The sequence below is a fragment of the Perca flavescens genome, chromosome 12, assembly GCF_004354835.1.
Source record: "Perca flavescens isolate YP-PL-M2 chromosome 12, PFLA_1.0, whole genome shotgun sequence".
Classification (NCBI taxonomy): domain Eukaryota; kingdom Metazoa; phylum Chordata; class Actinopteri; order Perciformes; family Percidae; genus Perca; species Perca flavescens.
Genome location: NC_041342.1, coordinates 5,085,972 through 5,101,579, shown reverse-complemented (window position 1 = coordinate 5,101,579; position 15,608 = coordinate 5,085,972). Strand labels below are relative to the sequence as shown.

General features: G+C 43.8%; 1 protein-coding gene across 1 annotated transcript in view; it reads right to left on the bottom strand.

Moving 5' to 3' along the window:
• Window positions 1-1,629: 1,629 nt before the first annotated feature.
• The window catches only part of camsap2b (calmodulin regulated spectrin-associated protein family, member 2b), a 47,634-nt gene continuing 33,655 nt past the window's right edge, over window positions 1,630-15,608 (bottom strand). Inside the window, exons 12-21 of the mRNA XM_028592414.1 lie at window positions 12,106-12,252; window positions 11,789-12,020; window positions 10,636-10,819; window positions 8,961-9,675; window positions 7,069-7,205; window positions 6,014-6,225; window positions 5,818-5,917; window positions 3,913-4,028; window positions 3,689-3,807; window positions 1,630-3,601 (exon numbers count right to left, since the gene is read on the bottom strand). Coding sequence (XP_028448215.1) covers window positions 3,302-3,601; window positions 3,689-3,807; window positions 3,913-4,028; window positions 5,818-5,917; window positions 6,014-6,225; window positions 7,069-7,205; window positions 8,961-9,675; window positions 10,636-10,819; window positions 11,789-12,020; window positions 12,106-12,252 — 2,262 coding nt within the window. The 3' untranslated portion in view covers window positions 1,630-3,301. The remainder of the gene's footprint in view (window positions 3,602-3,688; window positions 3,808-3,912; window positions 4,029-5,817; window positions 5,918-6,013; window positions 6,226-7,068; window positions 7,206-8,960; window positions 9,676-10,635; window positions 10,820-11,788; window positions 12,021-12,105; window positions 12,253-15,608) is intronic.

Below are 15,608 nucleotides of genomic sequence, written 5' to 3'. Positions count from 1 at the left end.
GCTACCCGCCTGCTGTCTGCAGGAGCACCGCCTCCATCTATCTATCTATCCATCCATCCCTCCCTCCCTCCCTCCCTCCACACACTCATCAACAGCAAGGATACAACATGATAGAAATAATTTAAATATTGTGACAGAGATGAAAAATGTCAAACATTGTATTAAGTGTGTCACGACGCAGTGGCGTGCACAGAGGTAAACATGGGGCCTTTTCAATCTAATACTTTCCTCACAATGTTTGGCTTGTGTAGGCTACAGTGGTGGTTTGTAACTGCCCATTTTGAGGCACTCAAACTTTACTTGAGTATTTCCATTTTGTGTTATTCTATACATTTTGGAAGCCAATATTGTATTTTTTACTCTAATAGCTACACTTACAGCATACAAAATACGTTGCAGAGCCATATTATTAATACAAAATATAAATGAACTAATAAATGATGAGATATTATTAATCTACCTGGCAGTAGCCTATAGGCTATAAAGTATCTAAAAGTAGCGCCTACTAGCTGTAACATTAGTGATGTGATGTCTACAATAATGCATCATTAATAATAATCCAGAGTTATAGATATGATTCTGACATGAGCCATTCTACATATGTATACTTAAGTGCTTTTACTTAGGCAAGATTTAGAATGTAGTAGGCTATTTTAACTTGTACTTCCAAAACGTTGGGCATTTATGTAAGCTGTTAGTGCTTTATATGCCTGCAGTGTCCTGTCTCCATTAGCACTGACCCTTCAGAGGCCCCTCAGTGCAAACCTCTATCCTGTCCCAGCCAAAGACCAGGCCAGTGCTCAATGTCTAACCCCTGCCCCTATTAGTGTTTGTGCACAACTCTGGTCTAATGCATAATGTAATACATTATTTCCACAGCCCACGCAAAACTAAATATCACATCTGTTAAACATTTATACGTATGTTATAAAGGAATGTAAAGTGATATATCTAAGAACATCATATTTGTCCATTACAGTAGTTTAGGCAACTCATAGGTGCTTAATAGAAAACATCAATTTGAAAAATAGCAAGCAGCGGAACAATTAGAGACAGAACAATACTGAGTTTTTGAGAGTGATACCAAATTTGATCAGAATTTATAAGGCTATATCAGCTGATATCCATTTTTTTTAACATAAACATTTGATAAGGATCCATTTCATTTATCATTAGAGACATGTCACTAGCAATGTGTGTGTGGACACAAATAAACCCTGACATATGAGCATATGGTGGATAAAGTGCAGATTTTCTGAATAACTTATGTTTTATTTAACAGCCCATTCAGTGTCTGCGCCAGTAAAGTTTTACTAGTCTTAGCACACATCACACTACTACAGACAATGACTAGGATGATGATTATTAAGACAAAAGTATGTCTGGTGTTGCAGAGTGACTAGATTTTTTGTGAATTGTGTGAGTCCCTCTGATAGTCTGTGTTTGTGCAGCCTACACAGCACAATAATGATGATGACGACGATACAAGCAGGTATTGCATATGTTTATGATGATTACATGTTATTAACTTAGCTCCTGTGGTAGTGGAGTGATATTATGTCAGTTTAAATGAGGCCAATATTACACTTAAATCAATCATAACAGGGATGTGAAATGAGACACCATGCATAATGTTGATAGCTGGCATTTTAATAAAGCTCAAGTAATAGAAAAACAACCAAAACCCATGAACAGTTGAGCATATTTAGTAAATTGCAAACAAAAATGGATTCAGAGTTGGAAAAAAAAACTAGGATTTTTGTCAGTATACTTAAGGGAATTTCATACAATACCACAATAAAGCCTAATCAATTAAGACTTTATATACCTTGCCTTTGCTTTCAACATACTTGCTTCAACAACTGTACTGCATCATTAGTACACACCTCCAACAGGTCAATGTCATTACAAAAAATACTTCTTTATGCCAAAATATATCTGTACAGTGCCAACACATACTAAGGAAGGAACGTGATAACAAAAAATGTAACAGTAACGTGAAAGTAAAGTAAAAAGCATGACAGTCCTGAAGCGGACACAACTCAACGACAGTGGACTGGGTCTTGAAGTGCTATCATAGGTGAATTCATGTATTTACAATTGTGGACTACTTTGAGGGTAATCAAGATCTAAAAGGTAAGACAATATCCACATGAAAGTGGCATTTTGAGTATTTGTTAGTTCCAACTGCAACATGAACAACGGTGATTAAATTACTCTTAAATTGCACAGAGTGATGACACAGGGTGGGACATCCGTCTATTCTACTACTGATGATCGTCTTCCCAGTGATACTGTTGAGTGATCACACTTTTGTTTTTGCATTTCTAGCACAATTAAAGGCCCCAAACGACAACATACTGCTACGCACACGTGATAAATTATAAAAGCTACTAAAAAGCTATCACAAGCGGACTCGTTCATTTCCAATGGATCTGCCATCCTATACAAACTAATTTAACTTATTTATGTACAGTATATTATGTTTCTCTGAATAAAATCTAAGATCAAAATGTCTTCAAAGCATTATCAAAATGAAATAAATTAAGAGTCTATTGCAGGTATGCTCAACTCTCATACTCTCATCATTTCACACTTCTGCAAAGTAATTGCAATCACCAGCTGAGGAATTTTTACTCGTCTTGGCACTTCACTATACACACACATACACAAATTTGAACTTTTTATAGGTTTTTCAGTTACATGTTAAAAAACATGCCTGTATAGCAGCAAAACTCATCTAGAATGCTGCCTCTACCTGATCACAGATCAGACAGGCCACCCTTATATCAACCTGGGCTTGAGTGTGTGGGTTGAGGGGGTGGCGGGGTGGCGGGGCCAGGGGTCTGATCCCAGACCTGTGAGTACACGAGCTCTCCTGTATCACAACAGACTTTTTACAACAAGCGCTGACAAAATGACACCGACACTCACAGCGCATCCATATGACACAAAACAAGCATAAGGCCACACATGATTAACTTATAGAAACCAAACATTCAGTGCTTCAACTAGGTAAGGCATTGGTCCGCCTATTGTTTTCCTCTCTATTTTTTTGGCACATGAGAACATTGATACACATGCTGACACACAGTACACACTCGTGCCCCATTTAAGTAGTCCAGATTGTAACAACTCTGTAACAACATCAATGTCTGTGAGGCCCACTTGTGTTCTACATTCCAGTTGTGATTTGTTACAGTGGGATCGTGTGTCCTTTTAATGAAAAAGTAAAATCCGCAATTTCTTCTGTGTTCGTTCCAGAGAAGCGTGTCCAAATCTTCCCCCCGGCCATCTGGCGCTACTTAGTGTGCAGTTTTTTGGGCGTCCCCTGCTTCTTGGTTTGCCACAGATGGCTGGCGATGGTGATGGCGTCCACACTGGCGGACATGGTTTTGGCTGGGATCTGGCTGAACTGCTTCCTGTCCGAGTTGTACTTGTACAGGCCCTCGATCATCTTGGTTGTGATGCTCTTGGGCCCGATGCCGGCCAGTTTGGTGATCTCCTCCGTCTCGGGGCAGTAGGCGTACACAGACCTGAACTGGCATCCGGCGTCACGGAACAACACAAGGAAGTTATTGGCTTCGGATTTCTCCATTTCCTGCAGAAAAAAAACAAAGAAAAGTCATTGTTTAGTGCAGAATATTTAATGCAGAAAGACACAGACCCATCATTGCAAAAAACATACATCAAGTATCTTGTTCTTCTGCCCCTCGTTGACTTTGCCAGCCAGGCAGCAGTGAGCCAGGGCGTTCTGGATGATGTGCTTGTTGGACTTGGCACTGGGCTCCTTGTAAAGTTTGGGTCCTGTGGAAAGAAAGCACAGGCATGAGACTGCAAGAAATAAAATGTCTTGTCATGTGCAGTAGCTGTGTCAATGTTGACAAACTGTGTAAACAGTATGTACTCTACCTGTGTACTCATTGTTGGAGGGAGTGGATGAGGTGGTGGAGTCATTTTCCCAATCCTTCTCTCCGTTACGACTACCAGTCGAAGGACAGGAAGAGAAACCTTCTGCAGAGTCTGGCCTGGAGACAGTCACATACAAACCAACAAATGACACGCACGGACACAACACACACCCACAACAAACACGTAACATTTGTTGATACACAAAAGCATGTATGAACGCACGCCGACAGACATGCACACGTAGATTTTAAACACACACACACACACATGCGCACACACACACACACAGACACAGAAAGATGTGGTAAAACAAGGTCAGACACTGTGACACAATTCTCCAAACCCTGCCTGTTGTCTTGCATTACATCATACTGTACAGACTCCGACGAAGCTGTGCAGCGAGGGACAGAAAGGCACGTTCAGCCAAGCAAAGCAAAGTCTCAGTGCTGTCTTTATGGCTACTGAGAGGGATGAGCTTGAGTACTTGTGGAGGAAACAGCAAACACAGTGGTGAAGCGAGAGCAGCCAGCACGGAGAAGAGAGCAAACAACAGCCTGATAGCAATACGGCAGAAGGCAGAGAGACGGTAAAGAGCAGGAGAGCTGAGGCGGAAACATCTGAGGTCCCGTGCACCGTAATGCAGTAAAAGAATATGTCAGATTATTGCACTGTTGACACATCGGTCTACTTTTATGCGAGTGCGTGTTGAAAGAATGTCTAATGGAATGCAGGCTAAAGCTACATGGAGCCACATCCAGTACGCGTCATCTGTCATCACTTTTCTGAGCATTACTGACCTTCCCTTTCTGTCTTTGGGAGAGCTTAGAAAGAACGGGATATGGGACACTTTATTGCCTCTGAGGGACGCATGCAAAATAGAAAGAGAAATGAGAGAGGGATACAAGAGATTCAAGAGAGTGTAAGCCTCATAAAAGTCAAGACTTAGGAATAAGAACAAATAAGCTCAACATCAAAACACGCCATGAAATTAAAACCACAGCAGAGTATACGACACCTGGGTGTGACACAAATTTAAAAAGGGGTGGGTGTTGGTAATATATGGATGAATGGTCAACAAGTAATTCTGAAATACGTTTTACAGTTTTAATAAACATACATTATAAACAAGTGTGATATTGTGACATTTATATTTAAAGAATAAAATAGGATTGTAAGGAGTTTGAAGAAAAGGTGCATGGAGCTGAGATGCACGTAAAGAGTGAAGTCAGCACGTAGAACTATAAGTTGTCAGCCAACTTCTAATTTGCTGTAACTTAACCTAATAATTGAGCTTCCTTTAAAACTGTTAAACATGTTAGACAAACTGCCAGCTCTAATAATAATAATAATAATAATAATGTATACTTTATTAATCCTGCAAGGGGAAATTACAATGTTTTCACTCTGTTGTTATTATTACACATTACACACAGGCCTGAATTGCACACGCATGCTCAGTACCTCTACATGCACTAATGGAGAGATGTCAGAGTGAGGGGGCTGCCCGTGGACAGGCGCCCCGAGCAGTTGGGGGTTCGGTGCCTTGCTCAAGAGCACCTTGGCGGTGCCCAGGAGGTGAACTGGCACCTCTCAAGCTACCAGTCCACCACCATACACCATACTTTGGTCCGTATGGGGGACTTGAACCGGGAACCCTCCGGTTTAACTGTGTCATCCAATCTCGGTACTACGTTTTTAACACAATTTTAACCTGTCTTTATATTATATTTCCGCATAATTTCAATAGTGTAATTCTTTGCTTTTTAAGGCTGGCAGTGTATTATTGACAAAGACAGGTGCATGTAGAGTATTTGTTCCTCTTGTGCTTCTTTACATCTTGGATTTGTAAATGAAGGGGAAGATGAGAGTGTAAAATCCACGCTGCAGGCAGAGAGCGGGTCTTACCTGTTGTTCTTCCTGTTATTTGGCTGATCTCTGTCGTTGTCAGCCAGGTTGAGAGACGCCAAAGAAACACTTGATACTGAGAAGCCTCGAGGACGCACCCCTGCAACACGAGGACAGGTCAGGTCACGGATCAGCGGCTGCCGTGCATCGATAAGTGTCGCGTTCGTGCGTATCATTTAATATGCTGCCCACCCACCTGTCGCTCTGACGGGGGGCGTAGTCTCCACGACGTCCCTGTGGATGGACTTGGGCCGGGGCTTCTTCTTGAGACTTCCAGATCGAGGCTTGATGACTTGGTCCATGTCTTCCATCAGCTTGAGCTGCTTCCTCCTCATATACTCATGCTTGATGTAATCCCTCCTCGCCTTCTCGTCATCCTTCTTCAGCTGCTCCTCCTCGGCCTTCAACCTGCAGGACGACGCCGGGACAAAGACTCGTTGTGTGACTGCGAGTGCAAAAGACCCCCTGTATGCAGTGGTGGAATGTAACTAAGTACATTTACTCAAGTACTCAAAACTCAAGGTACTTGTACTTTACTTGAGTCTTTTCTTTTCATGCCACTTTCTACTTTCTCGCTACGTTGTGTGGATTCTGTTGAACCTTTTAAAAAGCAGCTGAAAACTCTGCTGTTCAAGCAGGCTTTTACTTAGTCGATGGTTTTTTTTATGGTTGTTTGTTACATTTTCTATTTGTATTTCAATTTGCTCGTATTGTGACTTCTTGTGTTGTATTGCATTTTATTGTGAAGAACTTTGTGATTTTTATCTGTGAAAGGTGCTATACAAATAAATTTTACTTACTTACTTACTTACTTACTAACTAATCTACTCCACAGCTTTATTTATAAGTTACTTTACAAATTACGATTTTTTTGCACACAAAACACTTTATGTTTTATTATAAATTAAACTACTCAACAATACAAGTCCATCTGAAATGATTAGTCAATTAAACACTTAGTTGATTGACAGAACTCTTTGTATCGTTTCCAGTCTTCTGCATTGAGTGCTTTTACATTTAAATACTTTTAAAGTACATTTTCCTGATGATACTTACATACTTTTACTTAAGTAACATTTTCAAAGCAGGGCTTTTACTTTACACACTACTTACAGTGTGGTATTAGTACTTTTACTTAAATTAAGGATATGAATACTTCTTGCACCGCTGCCCGTATGTATGTTACAAACCATCGGGAACAGTGTTAAAATTGGCAAATAGACAGACAGAGAGAGAGAAAGTCCGACCGACCGTGCAGCTTCCTTCTTCTGCTCCTGGTCCAGCTCCTGCTGTTGCTTCTTCTCTTGCGTCTCCTTCTCCCTCCTCAGCCTCTTGTCCAGCAGAGCTGCTTTCTTTGCTGCCATGTCCTCTTCCCCTTTCACATCATCCTGGGGTTTGATGGGCGACGAACACACAGAATACGTCAGATTATACGTAGACATGCATCTTCATCACCTTCATGACATTTATCATGACAAATAACGGCCTAGTGTGAAATTGCCCTCATAAATGTTTGAAAGGGAGGATACTGATCCTTCATAATTATGATGGTATTTAGTATTTAATGTGGCATTAATTACCTTCTGTCAACAAAGCTCTGACATTTCTCTATAATCACAGCTCAAAAGGTCCACTATGCATCTGTGTTCTGGCAGTCATTTTTGGCCTAGATTCACTCATGTATTGTCTTTGATTAGCTCATGGCTCAACAGGCACAACACTGCACATGTCGTGGCCTGCTCGCGCAGCATGAGATTCTTCCTGTCACTGCTCCCTGCTTATAGCACCACAAGACTGTATAGACTGTATTATTAATGAAAAGTGCATTCATTGTATCAGTTGGTCTGCACTGGTTTTAAACCTGGGGCAGGTGGTGACCAGGGGGACCAAATGTTGGAGTTAAACTAAAGTTGCAAAGCACTTTTTCCACAGCAGACATTTTGACCTGTCAAACACAGGTGCAGCTAATCACATTATTACTTGCTGCACTGCATTACAATAATTGTATAGAATAGAATGGAATACACTTTATCGTCCCCGAGGGGAAATTTGTCTTGGGAATAGTGCTACAATCTGTTGCTTCATAACACAAACATGTAACTCAAAAACCATTTTAAAATCAACATAAACATAAGATCAATGAAACATCTTAGGAAATAAAAAGGACACATATGACTGTACAGACTTCAATATTCTTAAATTGGAACTGTCATATAATTAAAGTGCAAGAAGTACTAGTGTATTTTTCTCTGTTGTGCTAAGATGTACTGTTGGAGTTCAGCGGCTTGATAGATAGATATGATAGATGTTGGAATAAACGATAACTTAAGTCTGTTTGGACGCCATTGTTATTTTCATTAGTGCCAACTGTTCCTTTCTGCTATGACGAGTCAAAATGTCTACTGTGAAACAGTTTGTTATAAATCTGATTCATTTGGAAACAATATAGATCTTATTTTTATTTTCTTTTTTATTTGAGATTTCTTTATTTTAAAGGGACAACGCACATCAATAAACATGAGCACAGAGTCCAACATGTAAATGTGCCAGATTAAGCCATGCAGGCTAATTTTCATCTGCATTCCCTAGAAACAAGCGGGCTCTGATGCTAGCACGGCTAACAAGACACATGACTGTTGACATGAAGAAAAGAAAAACTGATGATGCTCATCAAGCCAACATATCAGTCAAATCCAAAATATAAAGAAGCCTATCTTGGTCTTGAATTGCAGGAAATCCTTGTGTCTTTTGTGTGTATAGATTGGAATTTTGCGGAAGCTTAAAGCGATAGTTCGACATTTTGGGAAATCCATTTATTCACTCTCTGGCTGAAAGTTCTCATACTCTATTTCCACACAAAAAAATCCCCACAACAAGCAGTATGGAGGTAATAAAATATGGAAACAGAAAGCAGATGAAGTCATGTTAGTTTATGGTTGAAGTTTACATCTAAACCTGTGTCCAATTCAGCCCCTACCTATATGTGTGTTTGTCCAGCTCAAGTAGAGAATTAAATTCATGTTACAGAAAATATCTACAGAAACTATTACATGGATTATCCTAGACATTGGGAAGATAATCAAAACAAAATGTTTTCATGACAATACACATGATCCTACATTTATTCTGTAGCTCCAGCTCACCTTGAAGAAGAATCCACAGCAGATCTTTTGGTCTTCTCCGTACATGTCTCCTCCGGCCTCTGTCGCTCCCGTCATCTCCTGACGGTGCGGTCGTCGTTCAGGAGGTTTCGGTCCAGACAGAGGCACCTCCACCAAGTCTCTTCTGTCCTGGGCGTCTCCCTTTACCCGGCTGCCTGTGGGCCCTTGGATCTCAGACACCGGTTGACACTGCTTGACTCCACCCTTGGAATGAGCTCGCTCTGCCTGTTTTCTTCCCTCCTGTCGCTCGTCTTCCTTCTCTTTGGCTGCTTCTGTAGTAGATGGCTGAGGAGTGCCAGCACTCTTCTTTACCACTGCTTCATCTTTGTCCTCAGTGTTTTCTCTGTTGTCTTTGGCCTCTTGGTTCTCGCTTTCCCGAGGCCCCTCATCGTGGCCCAGGTAAGCAAACGCGCTGACCTGGGGTTGGCTGGGGGTGAAACGCCTAAGTCTGGGCAGGCTGTCCACAGAGGTGGGGGTGTTGAGCATTCGACTGAAGGGTGTGACTTTCAGATCATTTGGTCGGGGTGTCCTAGGTGTCCTGGCATGGAAGGAGGCCGGCCGGCGCTTAAGGCCAGCAGGGGAATGATTGGGAGCGCGGGGAGAGCCGGAAGAAGAAAGGATGGGAGACAAAGAGCCAACAGAGCCTCGGCCTGATCCTCGACCTGTTACACTGCTGCTACGCAACTCTCGGAGCTGCCTGTGGGGAAAGCAAACACACAAGGTGGTAGATGACGGTACCTGTTGCACACTCCTTTCAAACAACCCACAAAAAGAGCATGCTCAGGCTTGCTAACAGCATCTCTTCTGACTCAATGCACGTTTTAAACTATGAATTCCAACTTTTGCCATTGAACAGGCGATTTAGAGTCCCTTCGTTAAGACACAACAGGCTCAAGAACTCTTTTATACCATCAGTCTGTCTGTTGCTAAACCCAAATCATGTGTCCTGCCAATTAAGATCTGGATCTAAAGATATCGTGGAACATGTTTCTTTGTCATGGCTGTTGATGTGTTTTCATCTTTTTTACTATATGTGTAATTGTTGGCTAACTTTGTGTGTACTTTACGCAAAATAAATTTCAGTGTAAACTGATAAAGTTGTATCGTAAACTTATTTTTCAATTAAAATAATATATATATATATATATATATATATATATATATATATATATATATAGGCCTGTAACAATGATAACATAATGGTTATATAATCGCGGTTTCGTTGCTAACGGCAATTAATTGCTAACATTAGCTAAGGTTTTAAGGCGTATGACTGGTAATTGTTGATTTTGTTTAGATATGCCAAATTGTAATTATAAAAGTGATTATTGGTCGGACTATGTATTTTTCTTATTATTTGAATTTTTAGTTGCTGGCAATTGACCCTATACACATTCATAGCAACAAAAATGACAAGGCGGGATACAGTTCGAAAATTTGTTTTACGATAATAAAGACGTGTAGTTTACTTTATATATACTGTGTATTTATTCAAAACTTTATTTGCTGGAAAAAGTAATAAATAAATAAATATTTTAAAATTTGAATGAAAGAGACAATTATATTGTTAATCGCAATTATTTCTGAGACAATTTATTGTACAGCAAAATTTGCAATTGTTACAGCTCTACATATACTGTATATCCTTAGGTGATACCTGTGTGGAGATGGAGCAGGAGGAGGAATGACCCAGGCTCGTTGCTGTTGCTCTCTCATGGACATGATGGTCTCCTGCTGCTGGGACAAACGCTGCATCTCTGTCTGCAGGAAGCCCAGCGACGTGTTCAGCCTCTCAATGGAGCGTGTGTATTCTGTAAGGTCGATTTCTCCCGGAGCCACACCTGTATCACCACATTACATAACACAGGTCAGTCAGTCAATTACCAATTTGGTCATCAATCTGTCCTTGTCTGGCCTGCTATTCTATTTCCCTTATTTTGTGGTTCAGTACTACAAGGATTCGTCAATTCATCAATTAGTTGATTAACAGAACATTGTTTAAATCATCGAATGAGGTAAAAATCTCACACATTTGCTGATTCCAGGCTCTGATACGTGAGGATGGGCATTTTTTTTTTACTATTTTCTGACATTTTATTAATTGATTAATCAAAAATAGTTTTACAGATTATTTATGATGAAAATAACGTTTAGGTGCTTTCACAGCTAACTTGTTTGGTTCTGCTAAAGTGACCTCTGACACTTTTTCCCATTTAGTTAAGGTAATCGGTGTGAATTAAACAACCGGGCCGAGACAGCCTGAAAAAAGGAAGTTCTGTAGTTTGTGGTCTGAGAGCAAACAGATCCACCACAGGACTTTATGATGGCAAAGATGTGATTTTAGCATGGATTTAAAAGCTTAACTTCTACCTAATACATCTTCTGGCTGTAAGCTGTTAAGAAAGCATTCTGTAAGTGACATAACTTTACTTATTATGTCACTTACAGATTACTTATTGTGTACACTGCTAGACCTGGGTAAGGAATTTCAATAATAAATAATAATAATAATTTAAACGGAATTGAACTGAACTGACGAGCTATATATATATATATATATATATATATATATATATATATATATATATATATATATATATTTAATGATGTTGTAACCATAGTAACACATGCAAGATGTGAGTGTGGGGATTTTCTCTGATCATAAAGAAAGCGAAAAGGAATTCAAACTCAAAATTTGCGCTAGTGACCTACTCTGTGCATTTTGGCAGTTCCTCAGTAAAATGTGACGACCACACAGTAACTTCACTACATTTCTGAAAGCGAACTTTACTTGTGCCCCTACTACTCACCTCCACCATCCTCACAGGGGGATTTCGGAGCTGCTCCGTCTGGCTTGCATCTCTCTGCCCGCTCCATGCTGGCCTGGCTGCTTTCCTTTGAGGCTGGGAGTGGCTCTGGAGAAGGCGTCTCTGCTTCCCCTGAGCTGGGGCTGAGAGGGGCCGTGATTCCTTTTCTTCTCACTACATTCAGAAAGGCTGTTCTGCCCATCCTCTGACGATGGCGGGTGAAAGCTGCTTCCACCTGGAAAAATGTGAAGAGAGCAACGTGGCGTGAGCATTTACATTTAAAGCTATACTACTATCTTTCTTTGTTTATATGTGTTTACCTTTTTCTTCTGGGCTTCGATGGCTCTCCGTTTCTCCTCCAGCTTCATCCTCAGCTGAATCATCTCTGAGGCTATCAGGTGGGAGGGGTCTCTGGGGGAAAGCGTTACTGGAGAGGGAGATGTGATTGGCAAAGGAGGTGTAGACATCTAGAAAGAAAGAAGAAAGAAGTGAATAGTGAATCAAAAAAGTGAATCATTGGCATTAATTCTATGCCAACTAACCTCACTCCAAATTGCATTTCTGCCTCTGCAACAAAGGTAGAGTTTATGTGTGTGCCTGTCGTGTCTCCCAGTGTTTGCTTGTGTCGTTTTTTTTGTTCTGTAGTCGCTGGTTTGTTTTCTGCTCTTGTTTTTTGGATTCCCTGCTTTTGTTTTCTATACTCTGGATTGGTTTTTTGCCTGCTGCTTTCAGGACTCCCTTTGTTGTTTGCACTTTGTTTTTTATGGACTAATAAACCTTCCACCTCTACGTTCTCCTGCCTGCCTGCCTGCCTCTGCATTTTGGGTCCACCATTCCCTACTCCTCCCTGCTGAACCTAACATAATGACCTGACCACTCGGACCCAGCAGAGGTACTTCCTTTTTTCTGGTGGGTTCTCAGTAGTTGTTTTTTTTTTTTTTTGTCTACTGGTTGCTGCTCTAGGCCTGTCTGGATTATGGATCTTGCGTGCCCTTATTCTGATGAACTTTTTGAACTACTTTGTGACCTGATAGAGCTGAAAGCAATGTGGAAAGAGACAGGCAGTGATTGCCAGAAAGCGGTGATTCTGTCTTTAGCTCGTAAAATGGTGTCCGACAGGCCCTGGCTTAAGGACTCAATTCCAGATTGGGTTAAAAGGTTCATTTCTACTCAGACCCATCCACCTGCTAGCAGTTTGACTACAGGTTTCATGTCCGTCACTCAGTCTACTCCTAGTCCTGTCTATTCTGTTCAGTCACCAGGAGGAGAGCCAGAGACATTTTTGACTCCTTTTTTCAATATTTGGCTAAGTGTGCGTCCAACGCTCCTCTTCTCACTCCCGGCCTAACCCAGTGCCAGCAAATGCCCACCAGCCTGTCTGTCAGCTCAGCAGCTGCCGGTTCTGCAGATACCCCCTACTACGAGCAATCCTTTGAGGGAACTCGCCTAGCCCTATTTCCTGGGAACCGTGGAGGCCGGAGACGGGGAAGACGACAACATGGCTCCCGACGCCATGCCCTGCTTCACCCTCTCTCCAGCCCAGAGTCTTCCCTGTCCAGCGGCGCCAAGCCCGTGCTGTCCAACGAGCCTATGCCTGAGCTGACCAGTGTGTCCGAGCTGACGTGCAGCTCTCCTGACCCTGGGCTGACGTGCAGCTCTCATGACCCTAGGCCAGCTAGGAGCCTCTCCGTGCCCTGGCTAGCTAGCAGCCCCTCTGAGTCCCAGCTAGTTAGCAACCTCCCTGAAGCCAGCCTAGCTAGAATCCTCCCTGAGCCCCAGCTAGCTAGCAACTCCCCTGAGTCTAGGCTAGCTAGCAACTCCCCTGAGTCTAGGCTAGCTAGCAACTCCCCTGAGTCTAGGCTAGCCAGCAACTCCCCTGAGTCCAGGCTAATTAGCAGCTTCTGTGAACCCCAGCTAGCTAGCAGCCTCCCTAATCCCCGGCTGGCTAGCAGCCCCCCTGATTCCCAACTAGCTGGCGGTCCCTCTGTATCCAGCCTAGCTAGCAGCCCCCCTGACTCCGGGCTAGTTAGCGGCCTCCCTGATTCCCTGCTAGCCGGCAGCCTCGCTAGTGTCCCCGAGCTCCCCAGTGTTCCAGCACTGCCTAGTGCCCCCGAGCCCTCTAGCGTCCCCGAGCTGGCTAGCAGCCGTCCAGGATCCCGGCTGGCTAGCAACCTCACAGATATCTGGCCAGCTAGCAGCCCTCCAGAACCTCGGCCGGCTAGCGGCCTCTCTGTACCCCGGCTGGCTAGCAGCATCCCTGGTTCCCGGCTGGCTAGCAGCTTCACAGATTCCTGGCTGGCTAGCAGCCCTCCAGAACCTCGGCCGGCTAGCGGCCTCTCTGTACCCCTGCTGGCTAGCAGCATCCCTGGTTCCCGGCTGGCTACCAGCCTCACAGATTCCTGGCTGGCTAGCAGCCCTCCAGAACCTCGGCCGGCTAGCAGCCTCTTAGATCCCCGGCTGGCTAGCAGCCTCACAGATTCCTGGCTGACTAGCAGCCCTCCAGAACCCCGGTTGGTTAGCAGCCTCTCGGTACCCCGGCTGGTTAGCGGCCTCTCGGTACCCCGGATGGTTAGCGGCCGCCCAGACTCGCCGCTGACGTGCAGCCGCCCAGACTCGCTGCTGACGTGCAGCCGCCCAGAGTCTGCGTCGCCCGACCTCCCAGAGTCTCCGTCGCCAGACCTCCCCGACCTCCCAAAGTCTTCGTCGGGTTTGCCGGGTTTCAGTACCCCGGAGACGTTGCCGGTCTCCGGCACCCCAGAGACTGCCCCGGTGACTTTACCGGTCTTCAGCATACCAGAGACTTCCCCAGTGGCCTTGCCGGTCTCCGGTGCCCCTGAGACCACCCTAGTGACTTTGCCGGTCTCCTATGCCTCAGAGGCTTTGCCGGTCTCCTGCGCCCGAGTGACTTTGCCGGTCCCCGGCGCCCCTGAGATTGTGCATGAGATCACCACAGTGACTATGCCCTTGTCCTGTCCCTCAGAGACTCTGCCTTTGTCGGTCCGACCGACTCCTGCTCCCCGTGTTTTGTCGGTGGTCCGGCCGACTCCTGGTCCCCGTGTCCTGTCTATGGTCTGGCCTACTCCTGCACCTCGTGCCCTGTCGGCACCCCTGTTGACCTCTGTTCGCGTTGCCTGTTTGTCGGGCTCCTGCTCTGCTGACCCGTTGCCTGCCCGGCCCTCTGAGGGTTTTAGCCTTCGCCGGCCTGCCAGGTCTCCTGTAGGGTTCAGCCACAGCCGTCCTGTTCGTCATCCTGACAGAGTGTGCCTTCACGGACATCCTCCGGAGGGGATCCGCCTTCGTTTCCTGTTTTTTGTTTTGAAGTCTGTGGTTTTCTGTCTTGTCTTGTCCACTTTACTTCCTGTCTTGTGTTTTCCCGCCTTTTTTGATTACTCTGCCCAGCCTAATGTGTTTCACCTGTTTCCCAGCCCTTGTGTCACCTGTCTTGTGTTTTCTCATTAGTCTGTGTATTTAGTCTTTGTTTCCCCTTGTCCTTTGTCAGATCATTTTGTGTGTGCCTGTCGTGTCTCCCAGTGTTTGCTCGTGTCTGGTTTTTTGCTCCCTGGATTTCTTTTGTTTTGTAGTCGCTGGTTTGTTTTCTGCTTGTTTTTTGGATTCCCTGCTTTTGTTTTCTATACTCTGGATTGGTTTTTTGCCTGCTGCTTTCAGGACTCCCTTTGTTGTTTGCACTTTGTTTTTGATGGACTAATAAACCTTCCACCTCTACGTTCTCCTGCCTGCCTCTGCATTTTGGGTCCACCATTCCCTACTCCTCCCTGCTGAACCTAACAAACAGTTTGCCAGATTGTATGTCTACACGGGAAAA